General features: G+C 40.2%; 1 protein-coding gene across 2 annotated transcripts in view; it reads left to right on the top strand.

Moving 5' to 3' along the window:
• Positions 1 to 5,240: 5,240 nt before the first annotated feature.
• LOC131162393 (uncharacterized) overlaps positions 5,241 to 16,167 on the top strand; it is a 34,627-nt gene continuing 23,700 nt past the window's right edge. Inside the window, exons 1-5 of one of the 2 annotated variants that reach the window (XM_058118832.1) lie at positions 5,241 to 5,761; positions 5,850 to 5,990; positions 6,123 to 6,350; positions 14,019 to 14,226; positions 15,710 to 15,846. In XM_058118832.1, coding sequence (XP_057974815.1) covers positions 5,433 to 5,761; positions 5,850 to 5,990; positions 6,123 to 6,350; positions 14,019 to 14,226; positions 15,710 to 15,846 — 1,043 coding nt within the window. In that variant the 5' untranslated portion in view covers positions 5,241 to 5,432. The remainder of the gene's footprint in view (positions 5,762 to 5,849; positions 5,991 to 6,122; positions 6,351 to 14,018; positions 14,227 to 15,709; positions 15,847 to 16,167) is intronic. The other variant, XM_058118833.1, reaches the window with a different exon arrangement.

The raw sequence follows: 16,167 nt of genomic DNA, 5'->3' as shown, positions 1-16,167 counted from the left end.
AAGGGAAGTGGAAGTCGTAGGCCCCTAAACATCAGTATAAATATATTCAAGTGGATGAGTGCTAACAAAAGAAGTGGAAGAGAAAGGCAACATGTGACTTTTATTGCATTGACAAGTTTTACAAATAGATGATGAAGAGATATGAGACATTACAACTAGAAGGGAAAAAGTACGAACAACAAAATCAACTACTTTATTAAATGGATGCCCAAGTCATCTATGACATATGTTAGATGTTGTTCATTCACCAACAAATGCTAAAACAAAAGACTCGGTAGCTGAAGAAGCCATCGACATTGGATAGACATCATCTTGACATTTACCGCGAAGAAGATTCACCCCTGTGCTCCAATCCTTCATAAGAAAATAAAATGGGTGAAACTCAAGATAAAAATTATTGCTACGGGTGAAATTATGAACGGAGATTAAGTTCTTGTGAATATTAGGAACACAAAGAGTATTAGTCAATTTAAAAGGCTTCCAGGAAAAGGGAAGAGACATAGAGCCAACATGTGTGACTCACAAACCTGAGCATCGCCAATGACGACCTCATCCATGCCATCATACTTCGAGTCAACAGAGAGATTGGCAAGATTGAAGGAGATGTTGTGAGAAGAAGCGTAATCCACAAGCCACTTTTTTTTGGTGGACACGTTGGTAGTGGCACAATTTTCAGACTTCACTCCTGAAGCCGAGTGACAAGTCTTGGCCGAGTGTCCCACTTTGTCACATAACTGACAAATAATCCAGGGCTTACCAGACTGCTCCCATGATTATAGCGACCAGAGTTGGGTGACGCGGACCATAGGAACCAGGGTTGAAACAGTGGATGCGGTTGAATGTGGAAGTGGTGGTGCGGTGTTAAGTGGTGTTCACAGTGGCAACTAGAGTGGAATTGGAAGCATCAACACATCGCAAGTAACTTTCGCGGCGACTAGTGTGTCATGAAGCTCCTTAAACGTAAGAAAAGTCTCACGTGCTTGAATAGGTGCTGCAATATTATGGAATTCAGGACCAAGACCATTAAGGATATATGGAGTAATGTCATCCACTGAGATGGGAGAGTCAATCACAGCAAGTTCATCAACTAAAACCTCGATGGCATGGAGATACATGGAGATACTTTGAGACCAAGTGGGGCTCTCGCTGAATGAGAGTCAACTCCTTTTTAAGTTGCATAACACGAGTACATGAACCATTGACATACAATCATTACAACATAGACCAAACTTCATGAGTAGTGGTTGAAAAAAAAATGAGCGGCATAAATGGTTCGAATACAGTCACAAGGATGGCATGAAGGATCAGCTTATCTTGCTAAAGCCAATGCCAGAAAGATGGATTGGAGACACCTGCAGAGGATGAACCAGCTGAGGAGGTGCTAGTAGAAAGGGTTTGTGATAGGCATACGATGGGACCATCAAGATAGCCCTGGAGGTCATAGCCAATGAGCAATAACATCAGTTGGGCACGACAAGAAGGGAAGTTGGAAGGGGTCAGCTTCAAAGGAAGCTGGGAGCTAACATTGATGGTAATAAGAGGAGAGTTGCCACTGCTAGGAAGCTCGAGAGTGTTGATAATAACAAACTAAGAGGAAACGACCATAAGGGAAAAAAATATAGTTAGAGAAAGAGCTCTGATACCATATAGAAAATGCAAAACAATTTCATTGATGTAAAGATGTACTATATATAGGACTTGTACAAGGTATAGTTGTTACAATTTAAAAAGTTTTTAATTACCAAATCAAGAAGATCATAGACTATCAAATACAAAAAAAATATTTAAGTAATACAACTTAAGAATCCCAAATCATCACATACTATAAGATATCAGTCAATCTTCGACTGTTAAGATTCTCAGCAATTCAGCAACCGGCAGAACCGTCGACAGTTTCAACAAACCGTCGATGGTTTTATCCTGAAAAACATTATGTCTAAAATTGTCGAAGCAACCATTGAAGGGTATATAGAAATCGTCAATGGTTTGTTGGAAAATTACACAATTTCCTTTATATATGACACCTGACACTGCGATGCACGGTGCCCACATCCACATGCACTATCTATAGGAGCAGTTAAGTCATTTACTGGCATATGCAGATGCCCAGACTGTAGTAGTCTTCGCACGAGCCCACATTTTGTGGTTGATATGTGGGACATTATTTTGCAATTTGTAGGTCAATTACACACATTTGATGTTCCTCTACTATTGTTAGAGGACCTTATGCACATTAACTCATATAGTTGGGGATCTGCGACTTTGGCATGACTATACGAGAGATGTGCCGCACCACACACTGGCCGAGGAGGGAGATCTTCGGTCCTCTACGTTTACTACAAATCTAGGCATGGGATAGATGCCCTTCCCTAACTCTTTCGCTCTTGGGTATGATGTAGATTGCGAGGGATGTAGATGGTCATCCAATTGACCGAGTACCACTGGCATACTAGTTAGTAACAATATCTATTATAATGGAGTTGTACTCTAAGTAATACAAAGTAGTGCTTATTGCTTCGTTACATTCTAATATTTAAGTTTTCATTTTGTAGCATACATTGCCCTGGTACAGGTTCGAGTTGGACATGCATCGGGAGCAGGAAGTATTCAACCTTAACAAATCACAGTTTTTTTCTATAGGAGATATGTATAGTCTGCTTAAATTTTTTTTTTTGTTTATGTGCAATTCATATGAAGGTCGTACATTGATAAGGTTATAGTCGACTTACCCGCTGATTATCATGTTGGGAATGACTTATGGGTAGCCCGAGTGCCACTCATATGCTTTCATATTGTGGAGTGGTATCTCCCTGATCGAGTTCTGCATTCTCGATCTTTATCGGCATCAGGGGTACATGTACATGAGTACGACCTCCATGCAGTTGACAGACGTGGTCGAGGGATGACTGACTAGACGTCTTTCCACAAGATGTATGTAGATGCATAGCAGCATGGGAGAAAGCACATCATCTAGTGGAGTTGGAGGATGGTCCTTTACGTCCAGATAACCCATACTTCAGGTGGTATAGGTCTATCACACGACGCTTCGTGGACAAGACCGCCGCTGTATATATAAGCCTCGTAAGTAGACATTAACCCACATATTGTACTTTTGTTATGTGAATTTTATGATGTGAATGTACTAACTAAATTTTGTTCTATATTGTAGGTTGACATACTATATAAGGTAGATATGATCTCTCTATATCCTGCAGTATAAGGATTGGTGAGATTTGGATTGAGGATTGTCCATGAGGACAGACGATGAACCCATGTACCTCGACCTGACCCACCTACATGAGAAGGTTGAGGAGCTCCAATACGAGGAGGACATGCTCCGCGTGCGGGTAGTGGTTCACGGAGCCGCTCCAGTGAGCTGCTTGTTACAGACTAAGTACGTGTTTGCCCCATTAGCACCCTATGCATGTTCGACAGGAGTTGATATTGCCAAGCTATTCAGTAGTAGACGGTATGCTGTAGATATTCCTTCATCCTCCAGGCCTTCAGGTTTGAGTACCCCATCGGACTCTCCTACCATCTCATCCATGTCATTCTTATTGAACAATAATCTAGATGCCGAGGACATGGATGCGCTAGTCATGCCACCTCATTCCCGTCCAGCTTCATTATATGAGTCATCTCCCCATCCACTTCATATGGATGATGATGATGCAGTATCTCAGGGCAGAGATGATAGACCTACAAGATGACGAAGGGACAGGAGACTAGATGGAGATGACCAGCAAGGAGAGAGCGGACACAGAAGACATCCACCATGACACCAGAGACCACCTGCGTATGACACTTGAGTAGGCATTTGTTGTATATGTACTTTACGACCTATATTGTGTTGCATGGTAGTACGATTCTTTTGATTTCATTTACATAGCCTCGATTCTTTTGATTTCATTTGTATAGTCTCATTGCATTATTTCTGTATAATTGAGGATGTTTATTTGTTGTTACCTAGTATGTATATGTAATTGGAAACTACTACTTACATAGTCTCAATGTATGCAATTGTGTATAAAAGTTGTGAAATATTGTTATCGATTGTCGGATTTTTTTTCACAGTAATTCAACATGGTGTGAATGTCACCGTTGTGTATGAAAGTTGTGAAACTACTGGAATCGATTGCCGATGAAAATTATTATTTTTTGAACAGGTGCAAACATGGATGAATATACTTGATTTTTAAAAGATATTGTATAAATTTTTATAGTATTTCAATATACTGTGAATGTGTACTCTGCCAAAATTTTTAGATCTCTTTCATTTTTATCTTTGTTGCTATTATTCTAGATCGTATAAATTGCTTTGTATTTGTATATTTATGTTACCTATGTACATTATCTTGAATTGCACATACATTGCAATGGGCAAAACTGAAAAATGACTACTTCAAAAACAAAAACGAGCCAATGACGACCCTATTATATAAGCCGCAACTAAAGTTGCAAAAATAAGAGTTTGAATACCGTTTGTAAATAATCAAAGGAACATAATGGGTATAGGAACCACTAGATCTATTAAAGAAACAAGAATAACAATAACAACAACTAATTTATTGACTAATATATTCTCGAAAAGGTGAAAACTAAGTGATAAAAGTTTTTATTCAAATTTTATTTCGATCATTCGTTGAATTCAATGAAATCAATTAAAATGAAAATCTATAGATCCAAATAATTCTAATAAAAAAAATTTACAAGTTTCACGTTGTATGAACAGTATAGAAAACACTGAATGATCCGACATTTTTTAAGTGGTCTAATATCTTTTGGTTGCTATGTGTCAATTAACGGACAACTCTTATTGTTTAAAAGACGTAAGATGATCCATCGTCTTTTACTTAGAAAACAGACCATCTAGTGTCTTTTATGAAGCATCAAAGTAGAAATAAGGTTTTCATACCTTTGTTAAATATTGTTATATAAAAAACCAAAAAAAGGAAAAAACTCAAGATTTATGAGTACTTGACCTCTCATTGTAGATTTCCATCCATTTTCGGAATTACAGCACGCTTTTTCTGCTGCCCATGGAAGAAGTGGCGGCCGATTGCTCCGTTCGTTCACCGACGACGTCGTTCCGATGGATTCAGTTTCCTGCTGCTGTAACTGGGCATTCAATGATGAGTCAGCTTCCAAAATGCAAATGCATCACAGATTCTCTAGCAAATTCTCATGGGACCGCCGTTAAACGGGAAATGCATTTATTTCGCGGTGTAAATGCCAAAAATAACAGGGCACGAACGCCATCAGTTACTGCGCCAAACACGTCACCGCTCGCCTCCGCACGATACCTCCTCGCGAATCGCGAGGCTCTCTCTCTCTCTCACTTTCCACGAAGGCCTCTGCCTGCTGCCATGTTTCTTGTCCCCGTCGCCGCTCGGCACTCGGCACGGCAGCTCCTGAAACTCTAATCCCCCACCATGTCACCGCCCGGCGACGGCGCCTGCCCCGCCGCCGTCGGCCGATGCACTTGCTTCTCTGGCGATAATGAAGTCTCCAATGGCGACGCTCGTGCCGGCTCCGACGATCTGGTTTGCGCGCATTGCGCGCGATCGGGCGTTTTTTTGTCTTCGTCGTCCTTCTCTAGCTGCTTTGATTTGGCGCCGTACGGGGATTGGGAGAAGTTCCGGAGGATAGTCACTGCGTCCGTGAAGGGGTTCGCCATTGGAACTGGTCTCAAAGGCGGTCTTGCTCTTTTCTCAGTTCTCACTCGGCTGCGACGTCGACGCTTATATTCCTCTGCGGCCAGGTGAATTGTTTTCGATGTTAAGTTTGTTATTCTTGAATTTGTTCTTTCGCTTTTTTGATCTGAGTAATTGTTTCGATCGGATGTTCAGGAAGGCAGGTATGGTTACGAACAGCGAAGCTGTTGTTATGGCCGTTAAGGAGACACTAAGATACGGTGTGTTTCTTGGCACTTTTTCTGGCACATTCGTTTCCGTTGACGAAACTATAGCTGCTTTGGGAGGACATCGCAGGCACGCTCTCGTTTCTATCTCTCAATTTCTTGCTTGATATTACAATTCTTGAACAATTTGAGCATGGTCAGTGAAGCTATTTGATATAAGCGATGGGGAGTACTTGATTGGTGAAGTGCTGTTGTAGTTCAGGACTGCAAGATGGAGGTCTCTCTTGGCTGGGGCAATAGCAGGGCCTTCAATGCTTCTTACTGGGACAAATACGCAACATACTAGCTTGGCCATTTACATACTTATGCGTGCTGCTGTTCTAGCGTCGCGTTGTGGGATAAAAAGCAGACGGTTTGGGCGCATTTGTAAACCTCTAACTTGGGCGCACGGTGACATTTTCCTCATGTGTCTCTCCTCCTCGCAAATTCTGTATGTACTCTTTTCAAAATCAGTTCTTTTGTGGAGCTGTAGCTAGGGATGAATCCAAGATTTGTGCTTAGAGAAGCCATCCAAAGTCACCACCTCCATTAAACCACCATTAACAACAGTAAATACATCACAAGACATCTGTACTTGATTGTATGTAAAGCACTCCATTCTGTGTCACTACCTCCATTAAACGACCAGAATCACTGTGCAATCTTTCTTAGCATGCACCAGGCGTCACAGCTGCTTACCTTACTTTGTTACTAGAATCTCTTTTACCGAAAAAGAAACACACAAAGCGTGCATATTGGGTAGTTGTAACACGCCCACCATTTTCTAGTTACTACATAAATGTTAAATCAATAATTCTCATTAACTAAATAGCATTGTTTTTAAAGGTAACTAAATTAGAATTTTACTACAGCTGTTGGATCATTTTCATTAAATTTAAAAATATATGGTGGTCCATTCTAAAAATAAAAAATATTTATTTATATAAAAAGCACAACATTTTACTCTTCTAATTCACAAACAGAAGAAAATTTCAAAATTTGATGAAGTTGGGATATTTTTTTTCAACTTTATACAATTGGAATGGTATAAATGAAGTCTAGATGCAACAAATAAAGTTGTCACTGCATGACTTAGAGGTCATGGGTTCATGGTGTGGATTTAATCTCTTGCAAAAATGGAAGGCCGTATACTATAGACCAATTGTGGTCTGTTCCTACCCCAGGCCCACATATGCAGGAGCTTTGTGCCTTGGGCTGCCCTTACAATTGGAATGGCAAAATGTAGCTCTTTTGACACAAGTTCACCATTATTATCGAGTACTATGACAATTTTGATGCCATCTTCACAACAATTTTAGTTTAGTGTATAGCAAGAAATAATTCTGTGCCATTTCAAACTCAAACTGTTATGATCTTCTTCACAACAATCACAGTTTATCGCATTGCAAGAAGTAACATGATCCCAGTTTCAACCTCTAGATAGAATGCTTTGTATCTATTTAAGGCCATATTCACTTGGTTGGATGAAGGTTTTTTGGGATCTAGCTAAACAGATGAAGTTGCATCATGGTGATTACAGGATGCAGTTTTATATGATTGACTTGAAATCAAAACCCTTTTCGAACCATTTTGAAAGTGAGATTCGGCTACTTCTTGCAATGCACTAAGCTAAGATTGTTGTAAAGGTGTCATCAAATTTGTCATAATATTCAATAAAATTATGGATTTGGACATCGACAGCTACACTTTGTCATTCCAATGGTATGAAGTTAAAAGTATATTTTAACTTTGCCCAACTTTTATTTTATTCTACTTTTTTTTTTTTTTTAAGAAATAGTAAAGTAAATTGTTCTGTTTTTTTAATTACATTTTGGTTTTATGCCAGAGACATTTAAATTTAATGGAATTAAGATATTTTAAACGATTATATATGATGTACTAATTTGTTTGATAAGATTTATGGATTTATCATTTGTGTGGTAACTAGAGAATGATAAACAAGTTGTGCCTATCCAGTGTGCATACTTGTCTATTTCAGTAAAAGAGGTGGTGGTAGCAGTGTGAGGCAGTAGCAATGAGGCTTGGTGCAGTCATGCAGGTTATAAGAAAGATGGTGCCGTGATTTTGGGGGTTTAGTGGAGGTGGTGACCAAGATGGCCTCTGTATATATATAATTCTTTTGCATTTTAATTGACAGTGTATATATATATATATATATATATATATATAAATATATATAATTCTTTTGCATTTTAATTGACAGTGTATATATATATATATATATATTTATATATATGTATATATATGTATGTATGTATAGATATAACTAGATGGGAGGGGGAACCAACACCTCTACCCCCACCTTGTCTCTGTACCTGCTTGTAGCAATGCAATGGCTGAATCTATTAAGCTTAGATAAACTTACAGTTTCTGGCCATGTTCTTCTTTGCAAGTTATAGCTAAATTATAATTTTATGGAATTGAAAAGTGAAAAGTTTCATTATTTTCGTCTTAATTTCTCACTCACTTCATAAACCAATCTGATTTTTAAGCTGGAAAACAACATATTCCAGAGATTGGCTGGAGCAGAACTGCATGAGCAATTCATATGTAATGTCCCATTTTGCAGCATTTGGGTAATGTGCTTGCAGACAATTAAGTTGCCCACTAGTTTGATATTATACTTTTGTCAATACTTATTAAGCACTTCAATTGGCTCAATTCACAAAGCTTGTCGAGGATTGCAGCATAGCCTGGTGTCACGGTCCGCCTTTTTCACACCGTTGTGAAGGGCCGTGCGGCGCTAGCTAAAGCACTCTTGCTTAACTAGCCAGCCTTTTGTTTACCAACATTCATCCACGGAACACTTTCATTAACATTCAATCAGATAGCAGCGGAAATTATAATCAATTCATGAAAGCCGTGGCAACCAAGCAGTAAATATTGAAGCAAACGTAATTCATTAACAAATCCTCCGTTGACATGTTGTACTTAGCGAGGGAGGCAAGTAGGCTAAGCACGTTGACAATTGCTAGTGAGTTTTACAATGATTGATGAACACTCACCCTCCCCTAAAGAGCTTTCTAGGCCATTCTCACTCTAGCACTAGGAAACATCAAAGTGACCGAGGAGTCATACTGCCTTATTTGGCTTACAATGAAAGAAATACTAGAAAATAACCCTACACTAGTATTTACATGATGGAAACCCATCCCAAACACACGAGATAAGCGGTCATAGGCAAGCATAATGCCCTGAACAAGCTTAGCCCGTGACATTCTCCCCCACTTATGCGGTCGACGTCCTCGTAGACTTTTGGCGGTAGGTACACTTCAAATTTGTCCACGAACAGTTGAATATCTTCCGCAGAAATCCAGCTGATTTCTTTGTCATCAAGGCGCTTCCACTTCACTAGGAACTTCTGCCGCTTCTTCCTTGAGGATATGAACTTTCTGCCAGCAAGGATCTCTTCAACATCATGTCTGTCAGGTTGCACTGTCTTCAACTCTGCGCTGTTTGACTGACTTCTGCTCAGGTCACTGGTGTTGGCGTTGAATGGCTTGAGGCAATTGACATGAAATTGCGGTTTTCTCTGTTGATCTGCCCACTTCTTCATCTGCTCAAAAGCTTTCTCCAGATAGGCTTGGGCAAACTCTACATTCTGTCCTCCTTCACTGGTGAAGATGTATGCCTTAGGACTCTTTCGTCTGTACGGCTCGCCCACTGTGTGAGGTAACAGCGGCAGCTGGTCTATAACAAGCTCAAAAGGGCTCTTTTTGGTTGTTGAGCGCCTTTGGGCGTTGCCACAGAATGGAGCCACATCAAGTAGTTGCACGCCATTCTTCTGGTTGTCATTGACACAATGGCGCAAGTACTCATCTAGTAGCTCTCTGAATCCCTTCATCTGTTCGTCTGTCTGTCGATGATAACTCGAAGAGATGTCAAGATGTGACCTGAATATCCTGAAAAACCCTGTTAAGAAGTTGTCAGTGAACATTAAATCTTGGTCACAAATAATAACTTGGGGAAAACCCCAAAGTTTCACAATGGTCACAAGGAACAATTGTGTCGTCCCCTCTGCCGAACAGTACTTTGGTGCGGCCATGAAAGTACCATACTTCTTCCGCTCCCCCTTGTCTTGTTGGCAAGTGAGACAAGTTTTGGTATAATTAACCACATCATCCCGCGTGTGCGGCCAATAATACCTTCCCAGTAGTCCTGTCATTGGAGTCATTCTCCGCGAATACCCCTTAACGAACTTCCTGCAGTATCCAGTAAGGCCAAGAAAGGAACGCAACTCCTTCACTGTCGTGGGGATCTTCCGTTCTTGAATCCTCCTTACCTTCTCCATACCCCTCCGGATATGACCTTGTTCAACGACTTGACCAAGGAATTTGTTGCTCCGCCGAGCGAAAGAGAAATTCTCCTTCTTCATATTCAGACTGTTTCCCTTCAGCCTGTCGAACACCTTCCGTAGATGCTCTTCATGTTTCCTCTGAAACGACACCGATGCTCCCAACGGTGTTTTGGAAGGGCGAACACATCCCGCTTCCACTTCATCAAGCTGTTTCCCCAACTCTACTATCTCTCGAGGCGCAATCCAACATGGCCTTTTAGCAGGTGGTTTCACTCCTGATAACAACTTGATCTCTTGCTCCACAGTCCGTCGTGAAGGCAAATTTTGAGGCAGCTTATCTGGCAACACCTCCTTATCCTCATCCAACACCGCTTGGATGGTTGTAGGCTCTAGCTCTTGGCCTACTTCTTTGTCTACCACCACCGTGGCTAGACGTGTCTGCTCACCCTTACCCAATCCTTCATTGAGTTGAATGGCTGAAAGGGACTTCCCTTCGTCTCCTTTCATTGCAACGACTTGCACCATGCACGAGTGATCTCCCATCAGACACAAGGAACCAGCCGAAGGCATCAGCACTGCCCTCGTCCCCATTAGGAATTCCATTCCTAGAATGACTGGATAGTCATCCAATGGCACCGCTGTGAAATTCGCATGACCTTCCCACTGTCCAAGCTTTATAACCACTTGCTTGGCTACTCCCAGAGTAGGCTGGGCTACAGAGTTAACTGCTTTCACGCGTCCTGTATCCTTCTCTAAGGATAAGTTGAGTCTTCCTGCTTCCAACTGCGAAACAAAATTATGAGTAGCTCCCGTATCCACCATAGCGCGAGTACTCTTCCCATTTATCCTCAAGTCCACAAACATTAACCCTTTTGCTCGTGTAACTTTCGGTAGTTTGGCCTGCTTTTCCAATGCGTTCACCAACCGCACTGAACCCACCCTCGGGGCTTCATCCTCTTCCCCATCGTCTTCCACTGCCTGTTCTACAATGGAAGCCTGTAAGGCATTAAGTGATGCTTTGTGAGGGCACTCAAAAACTCTATGAGGACCTCGACACAAGAAACACTCAATTTTACTCTTCCCCTTTCCATTGGGTGTGTTGAACCCTCGAGACGACGAAGCTTCCTGTAAGGTTGATGAATTAGGGTCGGCTCCCCCACTCTTGGGTTTGCCATTCTTGAAAGACTTTCCACCGTTTCCCTCTCCGCCAAACCGTTTGGACGAAGTGGTCTCATCACCAGCGTAGTCTGTCAAGCGTTCTGCAGCCGCTTGTGCAGTTGACAAGTCTTGAACCCTTTGTCTATGAAGTTCAGTTCTTGCCCACGGTTTCATCCCCTCTAGAAAATAGAACAACTTGTCCTTCTCCGACATATCCCGAATATCCAACATTAAAGCAGAAAATTGTTTCACATAGTCACTGATTGACCCCGTATGCTTGAGATCTCTCAGTTTTCTCCTTGCATTATACTCAACGTTCTCAGGAAAGAATTGGGCCTTGAGCTCTCTCCTCAAGTCTGCCCAACTATCAATCACACAGCTTCCATTTTCAATTTCTCTGTACTTGGTACGCCACCACAGTTTGGCATCACCAACCAAGTACATGGTCGCAGTATCCACCTTTGCTTGTTCTGAGGCCATCCTCACAACGCGAAAGTACTGCTCCACATCAAACAAGAAGTTCTCTAACTCCTTGGCATCTCGGGCACCCCCATACGTCCTGGGTTCTGGCACCTTGGTTTTGCTAACTCCCGGAGTGTTGGAGTTCCCCATAGCAAGAACCATCACATTTACCTTTGCATCCAGATCTGCCATCCGGGCTTGCAAAGTTTCCACAGTGTGGCGAAAGTCCTCTGACATGTCGCCTATCAAACCTGCTTGATGTTTTTGTGATCCCCTCACTTCATCAACAAGTTCTCTCATCTGGGCCACCTCCGCGGCCATAGTGTTGGTTGACTCTTCAACCTGTGCTTCCAGCACGCTGATCCTCTCAGCATTGTTTGGTGCCATGGTCACTTACCAAAGCTTTCCAAACCCAACAACGAAGGCAATCGAATTCACGTAGCAACTCAACCTTGGGCTCTCACCAAGTGTCACCAACTTGGGCTCTGATACCAAATGTCACGGTCCGCCTTTTTCACACCGTTGTGAAGGGCCGTGCGGCGCTAGCTAAAGCACTCTTGCTTAACTAGCCAGCCTTTTGTTTACCAACATTCATCCACGGAACACTTTCATTAACATTCAATCAGATAGCAGCGGAAATTATAATCAATTCATGAAAGCCGTGGCAACCAAGCAGTAAATATTGAAGCAAACGTAATTCATTAACAAATCCTCCGTTGACATGTTGTACTTAGCGAGGGAGGCAAGTAGGCTAAGCACGTTGACAATTGCTAGTGAGTTTTACAATGATTGATGAACACTCACCCTCCCCTAAAGAGCTTTCTAGGCCATTCTCACTCTAGCACTAGGAAACATCAAAGTGACCGAGGAGTCATACTGCCTTATTTGGCTTACAATGAAAGAAATACTAGAAAATAACCCTACACTAGTATTTACATGATGGAAACCCATCCCAAACACACGAGATAAGCGGTCATAGGCAAGCATAATGCCCTGAACAAGCTTAGCCCGTGACACCTGGCAATGTTTTAGTAAATTTGAACTGTGTCTACACTTTCTACACTAATAGCAAGCATGTGACAACTAATTGGTTGCTTATGAGAAAAAAAGGATATGTTGAGAATTTTTATTGTTAGTAAACAGTTAATGTATCAAATCTTGACAGGTTGCTGCATAGGAAGGCAAACACTGTTTTCAACCTTAGCCTAAAAACTAACTTTGGTCTGGACTTAACAAGGCATACTAATCAAAAGAGTTGAAACACAAATTTGCAGATTTTAAAGGAAACTTTAGACTCAATGGATGACTGTATTTCCTAATTAATGATTTTCATCTTTCTAAACTTGCAAATCCAGGCCCAAAATATAAACCTTCTTCAGGATGTATTTGTTTATATAGACTGATTGGAAGTTAAGCTGCTTTTATGCTTTTTGATTTTTATCTTTAAATTTAATCCAGTTGGTTCCGTGCCTCATTGTGGAATGCCCTTTGATTCTTTCCTGCTGAATTTTGCCTTTAGTTAGGTGAAAAGAAGAGTGATCTTGAGTTGCCACTCTGTGCATCGTAGGCTTTTCTTCTTTTTTCCACGTCCTGCTTCTTTCTCGTCGAAGATTGGGATCCGTCCTTTGACGTTTTCATATCTGTCGCGCAATGCTAACAAAGAATCCAATAAAAAGAAATTCTTGAATGATCTTTGATAAAAAAACTCCTGAGATTTGTCCAAGTTACTGATCACCCATTTCCGTTGATCATTGCGTTCCAAGAAAGAGAACACCTAGAGCAAGGTTCCCTGTACAGCTCATATAATAATTTTGTTATGCGGCATCCCCTTATAGTATCAACGTTCATTTTGGTTAATTCAAAGAAATGTGCAAGTGTTTTTATGTTCCCTTAGATCTGTCTCCTATTCCATGTTTGATGCACTGGACTTGCTGAAAAAAAAAAACTTCTTTCTAGCAACAATGATAGCAATTTGAACTACTGTTCTATGTGCTGGAGTGCTTTGGTCACTGCTTCAAATCTACTACGTGAAATGCTGCTGACCTAGAATTCTTCAACTGCTGCTGTTTAGAAGACTTAACTTTTGAAAATGTATTATTTTGCTCTTTATGATTATCTTTTAAGAGAAACTGGTTGTCCATTCCCTGAACACTTATTGAGTAGGAAATATGTTTTTGCTAGGTCTGCTTACATACTGAAGCAAGAGAGTTTGCCTCCATCTTACAAGTCTTTTCTCAACAAACATGGGGGAAAGGATATTTCTATATTGGAAGGTGTGAAATCAATTGCAAGTGGCATGCCTTTTACCAACTTGGACACAATAGAGAACTATTACAAGGGCACCGGTGTTAACATTAAATTAGATCCAAAAATGAAAGTCCCATGCTCGGTATGCATTCCTTATTTTTCCTCAGTAGTGATATATGTTTTCTTGTAGATGAGCTGTTCTGTCTTTTTTCCTTCACATATTCTGCAAAAGATGTAAACCAAGAAATTAAAAATGTTTATACTTTCACGTGACCACAAAAAATTCTACCATCTTCCCAAGCCACTATATTTATAGTGTCTTTGTTTTGGAGCATTTATGCACGAATTTTTTTTAAAATTTTTTTTTAAAATATTATATACTAGTAAATGAAGTTCAAGTCCTCTTTTGACCTTTGTTTAGAGTGCTTGACCATGTTTGCCTAAGATTATGAATCATCTATGTTTATATAAACATGTGGATAGCTTTAGTTCTTTTTAACTATAAATGTTTGCACCTGCTTTGAAACTGAGTGTGAAAATGAAAGATGATTAGATTTGTGTTGCAACTTGAAGTTGTTCTCATGAAGAAAAATTAAGAGGGTTATAATAAATGGAGTTAAAGAAGACTTCTTTATTAGAAAAAAAATATATATATATATATTTTAAATGTACTTCTTATACTCTTCAACATGCTAATATAGGCACCTTAATACATTGTGTACAAAGATGCGTGCATGTTAGGGAGATGGGGTTGGCAGGGTGGGGGGGACTCACTGGTGATAAGGAAGTTTACTTAAGCAAGTCCATTGGGAGATAATGTGCTTTTCAACATTTTACAGGGCATATAGAACTAGGATTTCATCTTCCAAGCTACAAGGCAAAACGGGATGGTTTCAGTTGTTGTTTATTCTTTCTATTCATTCAGAAAGAACAGAGTAAATGAAGGCCGAGACTTGTAATGTTATACTTCTGACATGTTATACTTTGTTCCAATTATTTATGTTGGGTGCATGAATTGCTTTTAGCTGTCTCATTCAATATAGGTTAGTTCAATTTCATGGTATTTCTCGATACATGTATCCGTTCTGTTCTTCATGTTAATCTTCCCCGCTTTCAGAATGTAAAACTGAAAGTTTTTTTTTTAACTCCCTGGTAGTGATTGATTAGGGTCAATTTCAAATGCAGATAGGCACACGCTTTGTTCAACTTTTTGGCTCACAAAGTTACGATTGAGTTTCTAGCGTTCACTAGGACATGTTTTGCTTAAGCAATATCCTTTTTATCTGCGCCAGGCAAAGTGCATGATCATAACCTGAAGGCCTCTGCATTTTAAAATGGCTCTAGTTTGTGGAAGGTCATGGTGTGGCACATTCAACTCATTTCTTTTCTGACATTTAATTTTGAGACAAATATTAGGTACCTCAGGCACTTGGAAGTGGATTCTTTGTGCTTGTTTTCTGTGTTGTTAGCAGTTAAATGCCTTTTCTTCTTTTTCATGAACCTCATTATGATTCTTGCATCAGCTGTATCCGTTTATCATGCTATTGGTGTTCGAAGTACATTATAATGATGTTAAAATTTAAATTTTTTTTGAGAACTTGACTTACCTTTTAAACATCATGCAGATTGTACATGGAAATCAATCATGCAGTGCACATGCTGTTTCATTTTTTATTGAAGCATATAAAAGATCTATACCAGTTTATCTTCCAGTGTATTTGTTTCCTGCTCTAATAGTTCATCGTCAAGGCCTCTTGAAAATGTGAGTGATATGATTCCTTTCTTAGTCACACTGCTTTCCATTCTATTACATGATGAAATGGTAAACTTCTAGTCTTGTGGTTGAAATTGAAATTGCAAACTCTATTTAATTCTTGGCTGTTGTCAATAGTATTTGCTAGAAATGATTGTGTGGCATCTCTAGAGAACTTTTTAGATTTACATTATTTATTCTTGATTGCCTTATATTTGGAGCCCTTCTAGGTTATTGAAGTACCATGATGCAGTTGTCGTCCAAATTTTAATCAAATTTTTGGCTTTAATGCATAGTGCTTTTTTAAGGGAAGGAGCAATGATATAGAAC

This window comes from Malania oleifera, chromosome 8, assembly GCF_029873635.1.
Source record: "Malania oleifera isolate guangnan ecotype guangnan chromosome 8, ASM2987363v1, whole genome shotgun sequence".
Taxonomy (NCBI): Eukaryota; Viridiplantae; Streptophyta; class Magnoliopsida; order Santalales; family Ximeniaceae; genus Malania; species Malania oleifera.
Note: the sequence above shows the minus strand (reverse complement) of the source record. Positions and strands in the feature narration are given on the sequence as shown.